The sequence below is a fragment of the Drosophila guanche genome, unplaced genomic scaffold (genome assembly GCF_900245975.1).
Source record: "Drosophila guanche unplaced genomic scaffold, DGUA_6, whole genome shotgun sequence".
NCBI classification, from domain to species: Eukaryota; Metazoa; Arthropoda; class Insecta; order Diptera; family Drosophilidae; genus Drosophila; species Drosophila guanche.
Genome location: NW_022995752.1, coordinates 3668504 through 3684339, shown reverse-complemented (window position 1 = coordinate 3684339; position 15836 = coordinate 3668504). Strand labels below are relative to the sequence as shown.

Sequence of the window (15836 nt, the reverse complement as noted above, 5' to 3'; positions counted from 1 at the left end):
TTGCCCAGAATATCAGCAATTAAATGCACCGCCTCTTGACTCTGGCGGCAAAACAATTTAATAATTTCGCCAATCATTTTCAATTTACGCTGTTTGCGGTTACAGGTTTCGGTTCAGCTAGTTAGAAATGTTGCACAAATTTGTATTCAAAGTGATTACAATACGTGTAATCATATTCTAAGTGGAGTTTTGGTTTGGTTATGCATTTCGGTTTTGGGGTTTTTGGTTTACTTTGTTGAATAAACAATTATGTTTGATTTGATGTAAGGAGCGATGCCTGATGCGTTTTGCGGTGCCTGTTTTTCGAGTATTATTTTCATATTAAAATCACTTTTCGTTGCCTCTTTTAGGGGAAACTCCCTAACTGGCCACAAGTAAAATCTTTGCCAATTAGCAAACCAATTAGCAAGCTGGAATTAATTGACTCTCAACTCTTTCCAAAAGTCCAAGCCAACAGCAGCTCCAACTGTCGACCTCATTTGAAAAGCTTGCAATGGCTGCAGGAGCGTCACCATTCGCTACACTTGCCCACACCCTCTCTACTCTGCCCTGCAACCAAAATCAAATGCTAATCACAAGGCAAACTTTCAACTTCATTTATCGTCCGACTGGTGGACACAGAGGAGCTGCTCCTCCTCCACAGCTCTTTCAATTAATTCAAGACCTACCTAATTGGAATTATCTATTTGCATTTGCATAATCAAAATGTCAACTTAAACTTGGCTCTTCCAGTGGAATTTCCATTTTAGACATTTAAATTCGATTTCCAATGCAAGGACAAAAAAGAATAGAACATGAAATTTTTGTGTGGCTTTTTGGAAATGCAAATTTTATTTCTCATACAACATGTGTTACCCAATCCCCCCGTATGTGTACGTGTTCGATTGCGTAGTTCGATTGTGTGTGTGTGGGTGCAGAATTTTTTGTAGTTTCGGTTTCGATTTAAATTGGGTTTTGCGTTATTTCTGGTTTCCTTCCATAGAAACGCAGGAGGAGCAGGATCCAGGAAGCAGTTCGCTCGATGCAAGAAAACAGATAAAAATACTCGTCAATGCGGCATGAGCCAGCCACATGTCAAATAGTTGGCCAAACGTGACGGTCAGGCATTCCTCGAACTACTTTTGTATGTATGTATATTGTATGACAAATGAATTTCAAAACATTTTCAAATGGCATTAGCAATAAATTGAGAAAAAATAATGGAAACTAATGGATGTACATATGTATGTAGGAAATTTCCTCTGTAACACTGCCACTAATCTCATTCCTTAGCTATTGCCTTGTGTTTTATGAACAACTTTTGCTTATGCATACATTTTCATCCCCACACCGTCTCTCTCTATGCGGGAAAATTGAAATGTTTAAAAGCGCATGAAAATGTTGTTACAACTTTCAAGTTTTTGCGAGAAAACTTTTTAATATACATATGTATGTATAATTGTGCGTGTAGGTGAGTCGCCTATTTGTTAAGAGCATTTCTAATTGTATAGAAAGGCTTTTCAAGGCTTTTGTTATGGAAAGTTGCAGTTGCATTTCCCTTGGTTATGGTCAAAAAGGCGGAATACAATTTTCTGCCATTAACATACTTTATTTTCTCCAATTTACAATATACTTATATTAGTTCAAAGTATTCATCCGTTCGAGTAACATATATTTCTCTGAATTTAAATCTTTTTAGTTTTCTCTTTAGTTTACATTATTTTTTGTACATTTTTAAATTTGTGTAAGTCGTTTTTGTTTTTTTTTTTTGTTTTGTCGTGTAAAATTTGGAGTTCCGACGAATATCAGTTCGATTCATCGGGTTTCTTTTGCATTCGATCAACCAGAGCTTTCTATATATGTACATGATATTATGCCAGTCCAAAACCCAGCAAGAAACCACCAAATATGGCCACGCAGATCCGGCTACTGCCAGCTATAACATCATAGGGCTTGGTCAATTGTTCCCTGGGCGACTGTGAATTGGTGGCAGCGGTTGGTTGTCCACGGACATTGCCTGAATTGCGAGGGTACCCCTGTAACACGATCGTTTCGAGGGGGCTACTTTTTATCACTCCGGTTTGCACTGCCAGCTGCAAAACCAAAATCGTTCCTCCTGCCACAATGGCAGCGACCTTGCTGGCCTTGAACAGCACGTAGCCGGTGAGGAAACCCGTGCCAGCGCCAAGGGCAATCTGTGTGTAGGGTGAACGCCTGCTCAAGCCATCAAGAGCTGAGACCAAACAATTATTGATGGACATTATAACGATTTCGCATTAACGTTTACGAACCGTCTTTTGTATCCCAATTTTCACACATTAAGAAGGATTTTTGTATACTTTTGGATTTTACGTTTTACTTTTTAGTTTTTACATTGAATATTTTTCAAATGAATTAAAAATCCAGGCATTTTGAGCTCTCATATTTTCAGGAAACTTAGTGCTTCGTTGGGAGCCTCATCTCAGCACTTTTCCATGTACTTTTCATATTCCTTTTGCAAGCGAATTTCTCTATTCACTTGTCACACCCCCAGCTTTCATTTAACTGTAAAAATAACCTCCACACCGTGCCGATAAAACACCAAAAGCCGAGGGCTTGTTCCAAGCCACAGTTAACACTGTGTGTGTTTTCTTTTTTTTTTGCCAGACTTAGTTATTTGACAAGGTTTAAATTAATGAGAAAAACTATTAAACGCTTTTAAATAGGTATATTATGATATATATAATTATCAAAACAATATTTTTTGTTTTGGCATTTCAAAGCGATTTGCTATTTGCGTTTGTTTTAATTAATTTTCGTATGCCTGAGGTAGACAAATATTTAATTATTTATGCAAGAATTTCGTAATAAAATTGAGTTGTAATGCATATTGGAAATTGCTGGCTTAAATACTAAAATAAATGGGATTAAATATGTGGCATATTGACTTTCTTGGAATTTAATGTGTTGCGTAAATATTGAATTTTAAATAATTGCTTATTAATTTAGACGTTTAGCAACGGTTATTATTTTGTGTTATGCGTCAAAGGAATTTTAGGTGTGTTTTAAACACCAAAAAGTTCTCTCCTGTAGGTGTACTGTCTTGAATTCTCGATTTTAACAGTTCACTTGCTAAGGTTGAATGCATTTCGTTTTTTGGGGTCTTTTTTCCAGTGGCTTTTGTTTAATTTATTGTTCAATTATGCGCTCAAGCCACGCCTTGAACTCTCCAAATAGCAGTGGACTCTGCTTCTACCCCCTTCAAATAGCAAAGTACTTCATAGCAGGGCTCTCGAGGTGTTTTCCTTATCGTAAACTGAAAATCAAATTAACAATGAGCACGCAAATTGCCACAAATGACTGCGGGAAATGCAGTGGCAAAGGTAACGAGTGGGGGGTAGAACTATTTTTCCTACCGATTATCTGGCCGTGCGAGTAATGCAGTTTGCTTTAAGTGCTTTTGTCCAATACCATATTTCATCCTTGGACCTTTACTTTTTATTAAACAAAAAACATAGGGAATACAAAAAAAAAACGAAAACTAAAGTGTTGCAACATTTAAATTGACATTAATAGGAAAAGAAAAATGGGAAAACTGTCTGGTCATGGCAATCGTATTGCAGGAAAACAAGGAACCGCCACACCACCACACACATGAAATATAAATGAAACAGTAACTTGCAACTTGACCATAAACTTTTGAGATCAAGAGCTCCTCCATACCCCCTATGCACTCACATACACACAAAAACGTGGACACACACGAGGAACATTTCAATGCGAAACGTGTTTGCCATGCGGTAAAATCTTTTGCTTCAGGAAATTTCCTTTACCTTACTTTTAAACAATTCTTGTTCGCATTTTCTTTGGTTCGTTGTGTTTTTTTTACTTTGATTTTATAGCTATTGTTTAATGTCGGTGTTTTACCTGCAACTTACAATACGTGAGCTCTCTGTAAATTTACCATTTTATATGCAAAAGTTGAAGAGTTTTCCAGCTAAGCGCAAATGATGGGTTATTCATGAATGTATAAAGAGTACGAGTATGTGGTCATGATAAGGCGTGCAGCTTCAGTCAGTATCAACAAGTTAGTCAAACAACTGTACTTTGCATAAGGGAGAATATAATTTGTATTTTTGGTAATCATAATTTGGGGAAATGTGTTTTTATTAGATATTTAGGAAAGATTTGAGTATAGGGTAAAAATTACGATAAAAATACGTTTTGAAATCAATCTTATTGTTGAAAATCTTGAAATTGTTAAATGAAAAAAAGTTCAACGAGGAGGGACGTGTGAGACACTTCCTACGCGTCACAACTTTTATACCCGGTACTCAGTCGGTACATTACATTTTACATTTTTTGTAAGTGTGGAATGAGAGAATGTGCAACAAATAAGCAAAGCCGCTGGAAGCGGTGGGTTTAGCCACTGCAAATAAGCTTTTTCATTCTTGCTATAATAATGATCCAATCTGATCCAAAGCCCATTCCTACGGAGTTGCGGTTTAAGTTTTCTTTTATCTTTGAAATTGTAGATACAGCAGATTTTCGCCCTTTGCGGGAGCGGAAGGAGGCGTTGCGAAATTTTACAACACATGCGTAACAGGCAAAATTTGGAGGCTCTAGCTTTTATAGTCTCTGAGATCCAGGCGCTCAACAAGACGGACGGACAGACGGACAGCCAGACATGGCTGATCAAGAGTATATATACTTGGTGGGTCTGGTGGGTCAATATACCCGCTTTACACTTCGAGTACCTGGTATAAATAGAAACAATCACAAATTATTAGACTACAACTTTAAGGTAACGTCTATGAAAAATTTATGTGAATACTTAAACCAGATACTTGATATTTAAAACACCATTATAAATGGGGTCTAATAAACCTATAAATGGAAAAAATATTTAGCTTATAGTTTTGTTTATAAATGTTCATCCTAATGACTTAATCCCCATTTTTGCAATGCCCTAAATAGTTTCCATTTATCTCCTTCAACCACAGCATTATTCATGAATAGCTTAACTTGCAACATCATTGCAAGTGTACAGACAACTGTACGTTCTGCAGCACTTTTCCACTCCCTTTGCGAGTCAATTGTTCGTTAAGTTTTACATGATTGCATGCTGGCAAATTGAGTTTAAGGGTTTTTCGTATGTACTTTGACAAAGAAAAATACCAACGAAAGCCACTTCCAACGTGAACGTATGGGTAATATTTATTCACACAATTCTAAAAGCAAACCAACAGCCGAACACACCCAACATATGGTTAATGTGATGTAAATCCACTGGGAGCTGGACCATGGACACTGCAGTCTGTAAAGCATCTCTGGAGCCCGCCTCTGATGCATTGTTGACATGTTGTAAATTTGAAAACAGTCAGTAACCAGTGCAGTGCAGTGGCCCCAGTGTCCGTTAGTGGATAAAGAGTTTTGCTCAGAGTTGGCTCAAAGCAAACGATGTTCCCACCACACTTTACGAGTACGAGAACGAGTGCGAGAACTATTTGTGTGTGTGGGCTGGTCCAACAAATTAACTGCGGTGAGCTACAGTGGATAGACAGAGAGAGAGAGAGAGAGAGGGGTACAATGAGCACACCATGTTGTTAGTTGCAAGTGATGAACGAAGTTTTGTGACTGACACAAGGCGCAGGGTTGGGTCCACATCGAGCTAAATAGGTTGTCTGTTTTGGAAAACTAATTTAGATGCAGATTACATATGATAGCTAACCGAGAAAACATTGGTGGAGCAGAAAAAAATCTGCCAAGAAGCAAGGAGCGTTCTCCCTATTTCCAAGCATTTTTCTGCTAGAAAAAAGGGACCATAAAATGCTGACAGATTTACATACTTTAATTTGAATAATAATTTCAATATTAAACAATATTTATTTTGGGTCTAGGCCAAGCCAAAACCCACCAAGAAACCGCCCAACATGGCCACGCACAGTCGTCTACTGCTAGCTACAATATCATAGGCTTTGGTCAACCGTTCCATTATTATCTCCATGGTCTCTGTATTTGTTACATTTGGCAGCACATGAATGTTGCCTCTAACGTCTTGGTTTCCATGCAACAAGATCGTCTCCAGTGCATCGATTTTGATCAATCCCGACTGAATGGCCAGCTGTGCCAGCAGTATTGATCCTCCAGCTGCAATGGCAACGGATTTGCTGGCCTTGAAGAAAACGTAGCCAACGAACAGGCCAGTGCCAGCGCCAATACAAATCTGAGTGTAGGGTGACTGTCTGCCTAAGCCATCAAGTGCTGAAATTAGTTATTAATTGAGAGACAATGGCACAAATTTGAATTACTTTAACATACCTCCCTTCGCACCAAAACTGTCAGACATTTTTGTCGGATTTTTGGGCACAGAATTTATGCTGTTGTTTAAATTTATTCGTTGGGTTATGAAAGGTGATTTTGGAAAAGATTTACTGTGAAATTAAATTCAAGGAAACTGTGAGCTCTGGTTTTACCTGTGTGTTTGGACTGCTTGTCAGAGGAACTTTAAATGGAATTTTCATACCGACCTTTTCAGCCACTTTAAACTTTATTTAGCGCCTTAAAACTGCTTTTATTCGTTAATTTCTTGACTTTTAATGCTCATGTTTGCATCTAATAGAACCCATGAAAGTGCAGAGTTTATCAGCCAACATATGGCACGACTTTAATTAATAATTTGTTCGTTTTAATAAGTTCCTTGAACTGTTTTGCGGTGTCTTGTCCTATAAAATGGTTTTAAATGGAGTTTTCTGATGGAATGAAGAAGTCTCTTCGGGTTGCTGGTCTACTCCCTGTCTCTCTCGCGCGCTCCGTTCTATCCCATCATTTCACATGCCCTGTAAATTATGCAAAGCAGCAAACTTGGGCAACTATTTTGGACATGCAATTCCATCTCTCTCCCCTACGGAAAAAAACTTTTATATGAGGTGCGTGCTGGGAGAAAAAAAGGTAAAACATTTTCCTTTCGCTTCAAATTAGTGGCACACGCACAGCAGCAGCAGCAGAAGCGAGGCCAAAGAAAGCACTTGAAGGTCTTCCGACATTTTGCATAAATGCATGGCCAAAGACTTTACTTTATTTTACGGAATTTTTATGCATTTCCAACGTGACTTTTGCTGCCAAAAGAAAAAAAGTTGTGTGCCTGTGCCTGTTTCTTGCTTCTGTTTTACCTGTTTAATAAAAAAATTACCCACAAAAAAAAGGACTGTGAATTTCTGGCGCTTAGCTGAGATACAAGTTGTTTTCTAACCCCGGATTTTTGATAGCCACGCAGCAGGAGATTCACACAGCCCTGTGGCATCCAGTGGGATGCTGCTGCTACTACTGCGGTTCCAATATCCGAGTTAATTTCTCATTTGATGGTTCGGCCCTCCTGCTGCGGCATGTCCATTGCCTGCAGTTGGCATGGAAATGATGCCGCCACTTAATTAGCAAGAAAAGCAACAGCAAAATTCCCAACAATAATTCCAGGCAAAAGAGTTACTGATTTCATTTCATGGCTGTAATTTTTTCGGAGTTTCTGAATTTTTTTTTTTCTGTTGTCCTGTGGATTAATGTGGGGGCGTGGCATTAGCATGCAGCACAGCACAGAGATGGATTCTATTAACACCACACTAGGAGACACACACACACCATCTGCAGCCTACATGAGGCTTTCTTTTTCCTGCTTCTGTTGCATGAATGTATGTTGCTGCCTCGATGTTTCTGCCATGAGTGTCGCCTGTCTTCAGTGTAACACATGTCGCCACTTAATGCGTTGAGTGCATACAGAATGAGGCAAAATGCTAGAGTTCAGTTTGGGTTTTCGTATGGGCTGTAGAGGCATAACTGGTTGGTCCTTGGGGTGCTGCTGTATCGTGATATGTGGCTCCAGCTGACGCTCCCACTGGGTCTGAATGCAACATGAAGGCGGGCTACGTAGCGCCTTAGTTGTCATGTCGCCTTTTGCGGAGCAGCAGCTGACATCAGCCATACTGCTGCCTCTCAAACCAAAATGAAAAACTCTTTGCCAAAACCTAAGCCTGATGCGATTTTAATCTGCCCTCCTTTAAGTAGAAATTTAAACAACATTTTCGGCTTTGCAGGCACTCAATTCGATTGTCATTAACCTTTGACTACTGCAGCCTTCAACATCATTATTAAGCAGCAAATTGATTAATTGTTTGCTGGCTGTCATTTTGATTTCTACCGAAAGTACACAGAAGTCATGGCCGTCGGCAGTCGGCAATTAATAAAAATCAGCGTGGGCGAAAAAACAAGAAGCGCTGAAATCTCTGCGGTAATTGTTGTCCATACAATCAATGCAGTTGATTTTATGTGAAGCGTTTTTTGCTGTTACTCCGATTTATACGGACATGCTTGGGAGCAACGAACATCGAGTGTGGTTGAGTATACCGGATTAATGCTGGGACAGGAATTTTTTGAAGGGTCTAGATCGTTATGTGATTTTAAGAGACTACTAAAAACTCGTTCATCATATTTCATCACATTTGTGGTATAATTTATGCCATTTCCAGATTTCGAAAGAACAAATACCTTTATTGACTGATGGAAAATTACTGAAAATTAAATACCAACACATGTAGATTTAAAAGCTTGCACATATTTTTCTCATTTGCTTGATGTTTTAAATAAATATGTACTTTTCACATTGTTGATATTCACTTTTAGTGATTAATATTTACATATAAAAATATATTTCCAACTGCACTTAAATATTTCTTATAATTCTATTAAATACATTTCCCAAAAATAAATATATTATGTACTTAATTTAAGAGGCTATATAAAAGTCATACAAGAAACTGTTTTATTTAAAATTTAAATAAATTTTTTTATTTGTAAACCGAATATTTAATGAAAATATTAGTGTTTTTTTTTAATGCTATTTATGTACCTTATGTCACAAGCCATGGTGCTGAGCGTTAAATTCTCATCTGGCTGCCACAACCGAACCGAACAAACGTCAGTGGTTCAAATTCATATCCAGCAGCCTGCTTAAGATTTTCGAACTCAACAACCGATAAGAGATAACTAAAATAGGATTGCCAAGTACCCAAAAGAGGAAGTTTAATAATATTCTGCGAAAGACAGATCTTAAATAAAATTGATATACGGCTCAAACAAAAAAAAATAATAATAAAAATGTAAAAGGAACTTTGAGATTTTCAATGAATAATTTTAATTTTAATATTACCTATTAAAGTGCTTTTAATATAATTACATATGTACATATATTAATCTCGAATATAATTCTACTAAATTTCCCTTTATTGTATTTAATTAAAATATTTCTATATTGTAAGTTACAAGGCGTAAATGGCAATGTGTTTGAGTCCGAGTTTCCATGGTACTATTTTCATACACAGCACGTTGCCCGGGGCGCCTATGTTTTCTTTAATAATCCTAATATCCATCTGCTTCTGCTCTGTTGCCTCTCATGCATCATCATCATCATCATCAGCAGCAGTCAGTAGTCTCTCTTGTCCGCTCAAACGAATACTCGTATCTGTCAGGCAGGCTGTCTGTCTGTCAGTTGGCTCGCAATGCCATCGCAAATTCAATTAATCGTAATGCAAGTGGCAGGCAGGGCAGGAGAGGGCAGCAGCAGCCCTTTGCAACCCGCATTAAAAACAGGGGTAAGCCCCAAAAATCTCGTTGTATAAATTTGACTGAATTACAATTTCGAATGGCCAGGGCAAGGAGATGGAGGAGGGTGCCATCCAGTCAGGAAATTAGAAACGCATGCCATTTGGTGACCAGGACACAGAAACAGGGGCAGGCACAGGGATACAGACGTGTACAATGGCAGACCAAAAATCCAAAATGCGAGGGCGGTCAACAGTTGCATTTGGGACTCGGGTGATTTGGGACAACACGTTTGACTGTCATTTCCGTTTATGAATAGCATTCTCCAGAGGCCACTTTTGGATGCCATTCTTAAGCATTCACTTAGCTGATTTTTCGGGTATTCTGTCCATTAGGAGACCCCGACTGAATGACCCCCTCGACTTTAAGCGCACATCAAAGAGTTGAAGGCGCAGAAACATGAAATTCAATTACGATTTCTCACACACCCCACCACCACTTTCATGTAAATGCATAAAGCGAATTTTGTATGGTGGGGAAACACCGAAATAGCGACAACATTTTCGACAGAGCCCCCACAGACGGGCACAGAGGGTACGCCCCTAAAAGCTGCTGCAACTGACACGAAAAGTCGAAGTCTCACAGTTTGCTTTTACTCCACATGTTGTCGCAGACTGCGGGACTGCCAAAAAAAAACAACAAAAGAAATATCCCAAAATATATACACCCCGAAAAATATGTTTATGGCTCGAGTTCAAAGACTTTTGTTTATGTTTTGATGGGGTGCAAATTGAAATTGAATTTGGCCAGGCTTAAAACAAAATATTGTAGTAGTCGCTGCGCGACTCCCATCCATAACTCTTTTTATTTTTGCGCCACATCCAGGACGTTTCTCAGATGGTCCCTCGCGTTTGTAAATGGGCAAACATTGGCAGGAAACGCGCCTGAAATATTTCTACCACATAAATCATAACAATGGTCATATTGTACATGAACTTTGCATACGCGCAAGTGGCGACTGCAACGGCTGCATGTTGCATGCATACTTACACACACCACATAACAGTACCAGTACTAACAAAAATCAAAATCAAAATCAAATGCAGTATAAATCTAACCAAAACGACGCGCAGGGTACGGTAGATGCCAGATACTTCTGGTCAGGACAGGACAACTTTAGTATGAACTATGTCCTCAGGGAAATGGCAGTGACCAGAGAGATTTTTATGGGGACCTTTGTTACGTTCGATCTTTCAGGATATGCATGTACATTTGTCGTGGAGTGCTTAATAGATGTAAAACAAGGATTCAAGGGGTGCAGTACAGAGCAAATTTACGGAAAGTTTAAGAGTTTTTGAAAGCTTAGGATGGAAGGAAAGTGTTTTTTATAAATAAATAAAGGAAATAAAGTAAAAAGGAAAATATGGTAAAAAATGATAGATTAATTCATTTAAAGAGTTTTAGTTGCAAAGATTATTATAAAATCATAAATTTCACAGAAGTATTAAATTTGATGTGTATTTAATACCAAAACATAGTCATTAATTTGAAGGATAAACTTTGTTATGTGAAATTAATTCTTTATTTGATATGACATATATTTAGCCTTATATTCCTTTAGGATATTTGCTTTTAATATGTTTTTATCTTTTGAAAATTTAAATTTTATTATAGACCCAGTAGAAATATTTTCTTCCAATTTATAACATTAATTTCCATCTAAGCTACTCCTTTGCCAACCCGCAAATTTTAACCATCCAAAACCAGCAGAGTATATAGAAATTCGTGATCAAAACAAGCGCAAACTTGACTTACTTTAATTTCTCTTTCCGTGGTGTGGCGTGGAAATATTTTTTATAACCCTGCGTTATGCCTCCCCCAACCCTACCCCAGTTGCCACTCAACTGTTGCAATAAATTGTCAATTTTTTTGAAATGTTTGCCATGTAGGCAGAGGGTCGATGGTCGAGGGCAATTTTATGGCCATTTCGGAGCTGATTTAATGCGCTAAGCGAGCGAGATTAGCCAGTGTCGTAAATCTGCCGTTAGATGGTGCGTTATGGTGGCAGGACACAGGACACCGGACACAGAGGATTCCGGACAGACACTCTGGGCCGACACTCGACGCGGCCTTTTTCATAATTAAGTGGCGCAGCATTGTTCGGGGGGCCCTTGGGCATGAGCGTCGTTGTCGTCTTGTGGCATCAACATCTCTTGTAGCATCATTTAGACACGTGGGGTGTTTGGGTGTGGGGATCATCATCTTCTGCTTAACAGGCACTTGAACATCACACGGAAAGCTGAAAGTGCAATTTGCGTTGACAACATAAACAGCCCGAGGTGCAGCAGAGCCAAGAATAAGGCAGGCCGAAGCAGGCAGGCAGGGGCAGGCAGTAAGCAATGTTGCAACTCGAGTGGCTGAGGCAAGCGTCAAGCGTCAAGGATGAGCCGCGGGTATTATGCACGACAAGCCTTATATAATAGAGAGCTTGAGCGGGGATAGAGCGGCGTGGCCTCCCTGAAGGAATGAGATTGCCAAGCACGCTCTGTTACCCAGAAGATTTTTGCAAACGCCTGCGTCGTTTTTTACGGTGGACGATGATGAGCCCAAAGGAGGGAGAGAAGTGCTCCCTGCACCCCATGCCTCAAGTGTTTGTCCCTTTTTGCATACGCTTAGGCGCAAGGCTATCATTCCGAATGGGAGCTCTGCCAGAATCCCATTATAAATGTCAAAATGTTAAGCAGAAATGCATGAAAGTCAAGTGGCGGTTGGCTCTTCAGAACAATTAGAAGCGACCAAAACTCAGTCCATTGGGGGTAATATTTCATAGCGTAAAACAAAAACGTAAAAACGAAAGGAACCCCGAGGACACAGAGAGAAACAGGAACCGGGAAACAGGAGACAATGCAACAAACTACAACAAGTGGTTAACACAACAGCCAAGGACATGTGTAAAAGTACACTTTCCTGGCCAAAAGCAGACTGTCAGAGAAAGGGAGAGAGAGCTGGGGAGTGTGCACCGCTCCCGGATAGAGAACAATGGAAAAAACATAGAAAAAATGAACAGATCACGAAGAGAGGTTAGACGAGGGGAGGGGAGAGGAGGGGAGAGGAGAGGAGCAAAGGAAACATTAACAAACAAGTCGAGTCCGGTCTCCGTCTGCGGGCATTGTTTCCTTCCACAGCATCCTTTAGGACTAACCTTCTTATGTGGCAATTAACTGAATAGGATTCTGGTTTGAGTGGGGAACTATTTCTAAAATATTATCTATTAAAAATATTCATTTGCATGTATAATAGTTATATTTTCTACTTTTTAGGAATATTATTTGTTCTGATTGTAGATGCACGGAACAGGCAGAAAATAATTTTACTTGGCGTTTTATGAACGTAAGTTTAATTTTCCGTGTTGATTAAGATTCCAGCGGAATTTGTTGAAACAGAAAAAGTGTGTGGATCAAAGCAAAAGGGTGAACTGTTTCTTGAGGTTTGTTTTCCTAGGAATACTATTAGAATATGCCCTGATCGAAATCACCATTATCACTCCCATGTATGGAAATACTTATTTTTGCATTGATTTAGTTTTGTTTATTTATGTGAAGTTTAGTGTCAATTCAGCAGTAAATGGCGTCTTTGGTATGTGTGTGTTAAGTTACGTACAAGTCATTATTTTTGTAGTGGCGTAATATGTTGGAGCTAAAGTTGGTTTTTGTGTACATTGTGTATCTTTTTGTGTACATTTTCAAGCACCAAATTCAAGATTTGGGAGACGCCAATTTTACGCAAGATACAGTGTGTGCATCAAGCCAATCAATTGTTGTTTCGGCGTTTCTTTTGGCACTTTTTGCGAAACATTAAAAGGAAACTTATTTCCTTAATGTTTCCGGTAAAATTTGTGTTTGAATTGTTTTAATCGGACAAACGATTATTGGGACAAAGCGTGGCGCTTTAAAATGTGTTTTTCTTGTGTTAGTCTGCCTAACATCTTGTCTTTAGTGTATATATAATCCTTGTAGAATACCTTCATAAAAGCACGAAAACAAGAGGAATATGTGAGTGCAAGTGTGATGTGTTCAGTCTAAATATCAGACGAATAATCCAATTAAGATGAATAATCCAATTAATAGTGTGGGAAAAATTCAATAAATATTGTGTGCAGCCTACCGTAAATGCCTGCCGAAACAACAATTGAGTGTAGCTTAGTGTTATGTGTAGTGTAATCTTAACCGCAGGACAAAGTGTAAGTTACATCATGCCACCGAGGCCACCCATGCCGCCGCCCATGCCACCGCCCATGCCAGCGCCCATGGCGGCCGAGCCAGCATCCTCGAGGGGCAGCTCCGTGACGACAGCCTCGGCTGTGGTGAGCAGCGATGCCACTCCTGCGGCATCCGTGATAGCTGTGCGCACCACCTTGGTGGGATCAATGATGCCACGCTCAATCATGTTGGCATACTCCCCCTTCAGTGCATCGTAGCCGTAGTCACCGTCGAGGATCTCCACTTTCGCCACCACCATGGCCCCGTCGACGCCTGCGTTCTTGGCAATGGTGAGGCAGGGCATGCGCAGGGCACGACGAATGATTTCGATGCCCATGTTCTGATCCTCATTGGCGCCCTTGGTGTCATTAAGGCGGCTGATGCAGCGCAGGAGCGCGGTGCCGCCGCCCGGCACGATGCCCTCCTCGACAGCAGCTCGTGTGGCATTTAGTGCATCGTTGACGCGATCCTTTTTCTCGTTGACTTCGACATCGCTGGAGCCGCCAACACGCAGCAGGGCCACGCCAGAGGAGAGACGTGCCAGACGCTCTTGAAATTTCTCCTTCTCGTACTCCGACTTGGTGTCCTGAATGGCTTCGCGCAAATTCTCGATGCGACGATCGAGCATGGGACGCTGGCCCTGACCCTTGAGCAGCATGGTGTCATCCTTGGTGACCACGACCTCGCCCACACGCCCAAAGTCACTCACTTTGATGTCCTCGAGGCGCACAAGATTCGCCTCATCCCCAAAAACAATGCCGCCAGTGGCAATGGCCATATCCTCAATAGTTTCCTTGCGATTATCACCAAAGCCTGGGGCCTTGACAGCGCAGACCTGAAGGCCGCACTTGAGGCGATTGAGGACCAAGGTGCTCAGGGCCTCACCCTCCACATCCTCCGCTATAATAACGAGCGGCTTGCGCTGTGCGTTGGCCAACTCTAAAGCGGGCAGGATGCTCTGTGTCGTTTTTAGCTTCTTCTCGCTGAACAGCAGGAGAGCGTCCTGGAACTCCACCTTGGCGCCCTTGGTCGAGTTGATGAAGTATGGCGAAATGTAGCCACGATCGAATTTCATACCCTCAATGACCTCCAGTTCATCGTTGAGGGTCTTGCCATCCTTCACCGTGATGACCCCGTCACGGCCCACCTTTTTGATCGCTTCGCTGATGAGATTTCCCACCGATTCGTCGCCATTTGCGGAGATGGTGGCCACCTGACGGATCTCCTCGGGTGTGCTCACATGGCGTGACATCTTCTTGAGGTTCTCCTTGACCGTGTCGATGGCCAGCATGACGCCGCGACGTATCTCCACTGGGTTGGCGCCACGCGAAATCTTCTCGAAGCCCTCCTTGGCAATGGCACGGGCCAGCACTGTGGCGGTGGTGGTGCCATCGCCAGCTTCCTCGTTTGTGTTGTTAGCGACGTCCTGTACCAGCTTGGCGCCTATATTCATGAATTTGTCCTTCAAAGAGATGGACTTGGCTACGGTCACACCATCCTTGGTGATCTTGGGCGAGCCCCAGCTCTGCTCGATGATAACGTTGCGTCCCTTGGGACCCATGGTAACGGCTACGGCATCGGCAAGGACATCCACTCCTTGCAACATCATGGCGCGAACCTCCGGGCCGAACTTCACATCCTTGGCATAGTAACGACAGCCTTTACCGGTTAATATTGAGTTGGTCTTTGAACCACGTTGGAAGACGCGAAGCATTGCCATCTGCCGAAATAGCTTTCTGGATTTTAAATTTAATTTCTTATTTTCAAAAGATAAATTTAACTCACGTTTGTTTTCAAATTTGTTCCAAATGTTGTCTAATTTTTTTTTTAATTTTGCTTGTTGGTTTCGAATTTTTTTTACACTTTAGTCTTCTTTGGGTTTCTTTTATTTATTTTTTTTTATTTTGGCAGTAATATATTATAGTAGTTTACGCGTTGAGAAACCAAAACGAACTGAGAAATTTTACCCTGAAATTTTGTTAGCTGCCAATTGAAGGCCTGTCACAGCCTACTTTTCGATTTAGATTG

At 40.7% G+C, this 15836-nt stretch overlaps 3 protein-coding genes across 3 annotated transcripts; all 3 read right to left on the bottom strand.

Annotated features, from left to right (window-relative positions):
* Positions 1–1739: 1739 nt before the first annotated feature.
* LOC117587753 lies at positions 1740–2332 on the bottom strand. The gene is made up of 2 exons (XM_034278677.1): positions 2271–2332; positions 1740–2212 (listed from the first exon to the last, which is right to left on the bottom strand). Exons 1-2 carry the CDS (start codon positions 2296–2298, stop codon positions 1851–1853), a joined length of 390 nt encoding a protein of 129 aa, XP_034134568.1. The 5' UTR covers positions 2299–2332; the 3' UTR covers positions 1740–1850.
* A 3456-nt stretch (positions 2333–5788) lies between these two features.
* On the bottom strand, positions 5789–6413 carry LOC117587781. The gene is made up of 2 exons (XM_034278725.1): positions 6280–6413; positions 5789–6222 (listed from the first exon to the last, which is right to left on the bottom strand). The coding sequence occupies exons 1-2, from the start codon at positions 6305–6307 to the stop codon at positions 5855–5857; spliced, it is 396 nt and encodes a 131-aa protein (XP_034134616.1). The 5' UTR covers positions 6308–6413; the 3' UTR covers positions 5789–5854.
* A 7090-nt stretch (positions 6414–13503) lies between these two features.
* On the bottom strand, positions 13504–15616 carry LOC117587857 (60 kDa heat shock protein homolog 2, mitochondrial). The gene is made up of 2 exons (XM_034278823.1): positions 15594–15616; positions 13504–15528 (listed from the first exon to the last, which is right to left on the bottom strand). The coding sequence occupies exon 2, from the start codon at positions 15526–15528 to the stop codon at positions 13795–13797; it is 1734 nt and encodes a 577-aa protein (XP_034134714.1). The 5' UTR covers positions 15594–15616; the 3' UTR covers positions 13504–13794.
* Between the last annotated feature and the right edge of the window lie 220 nt (positions 15617–15836).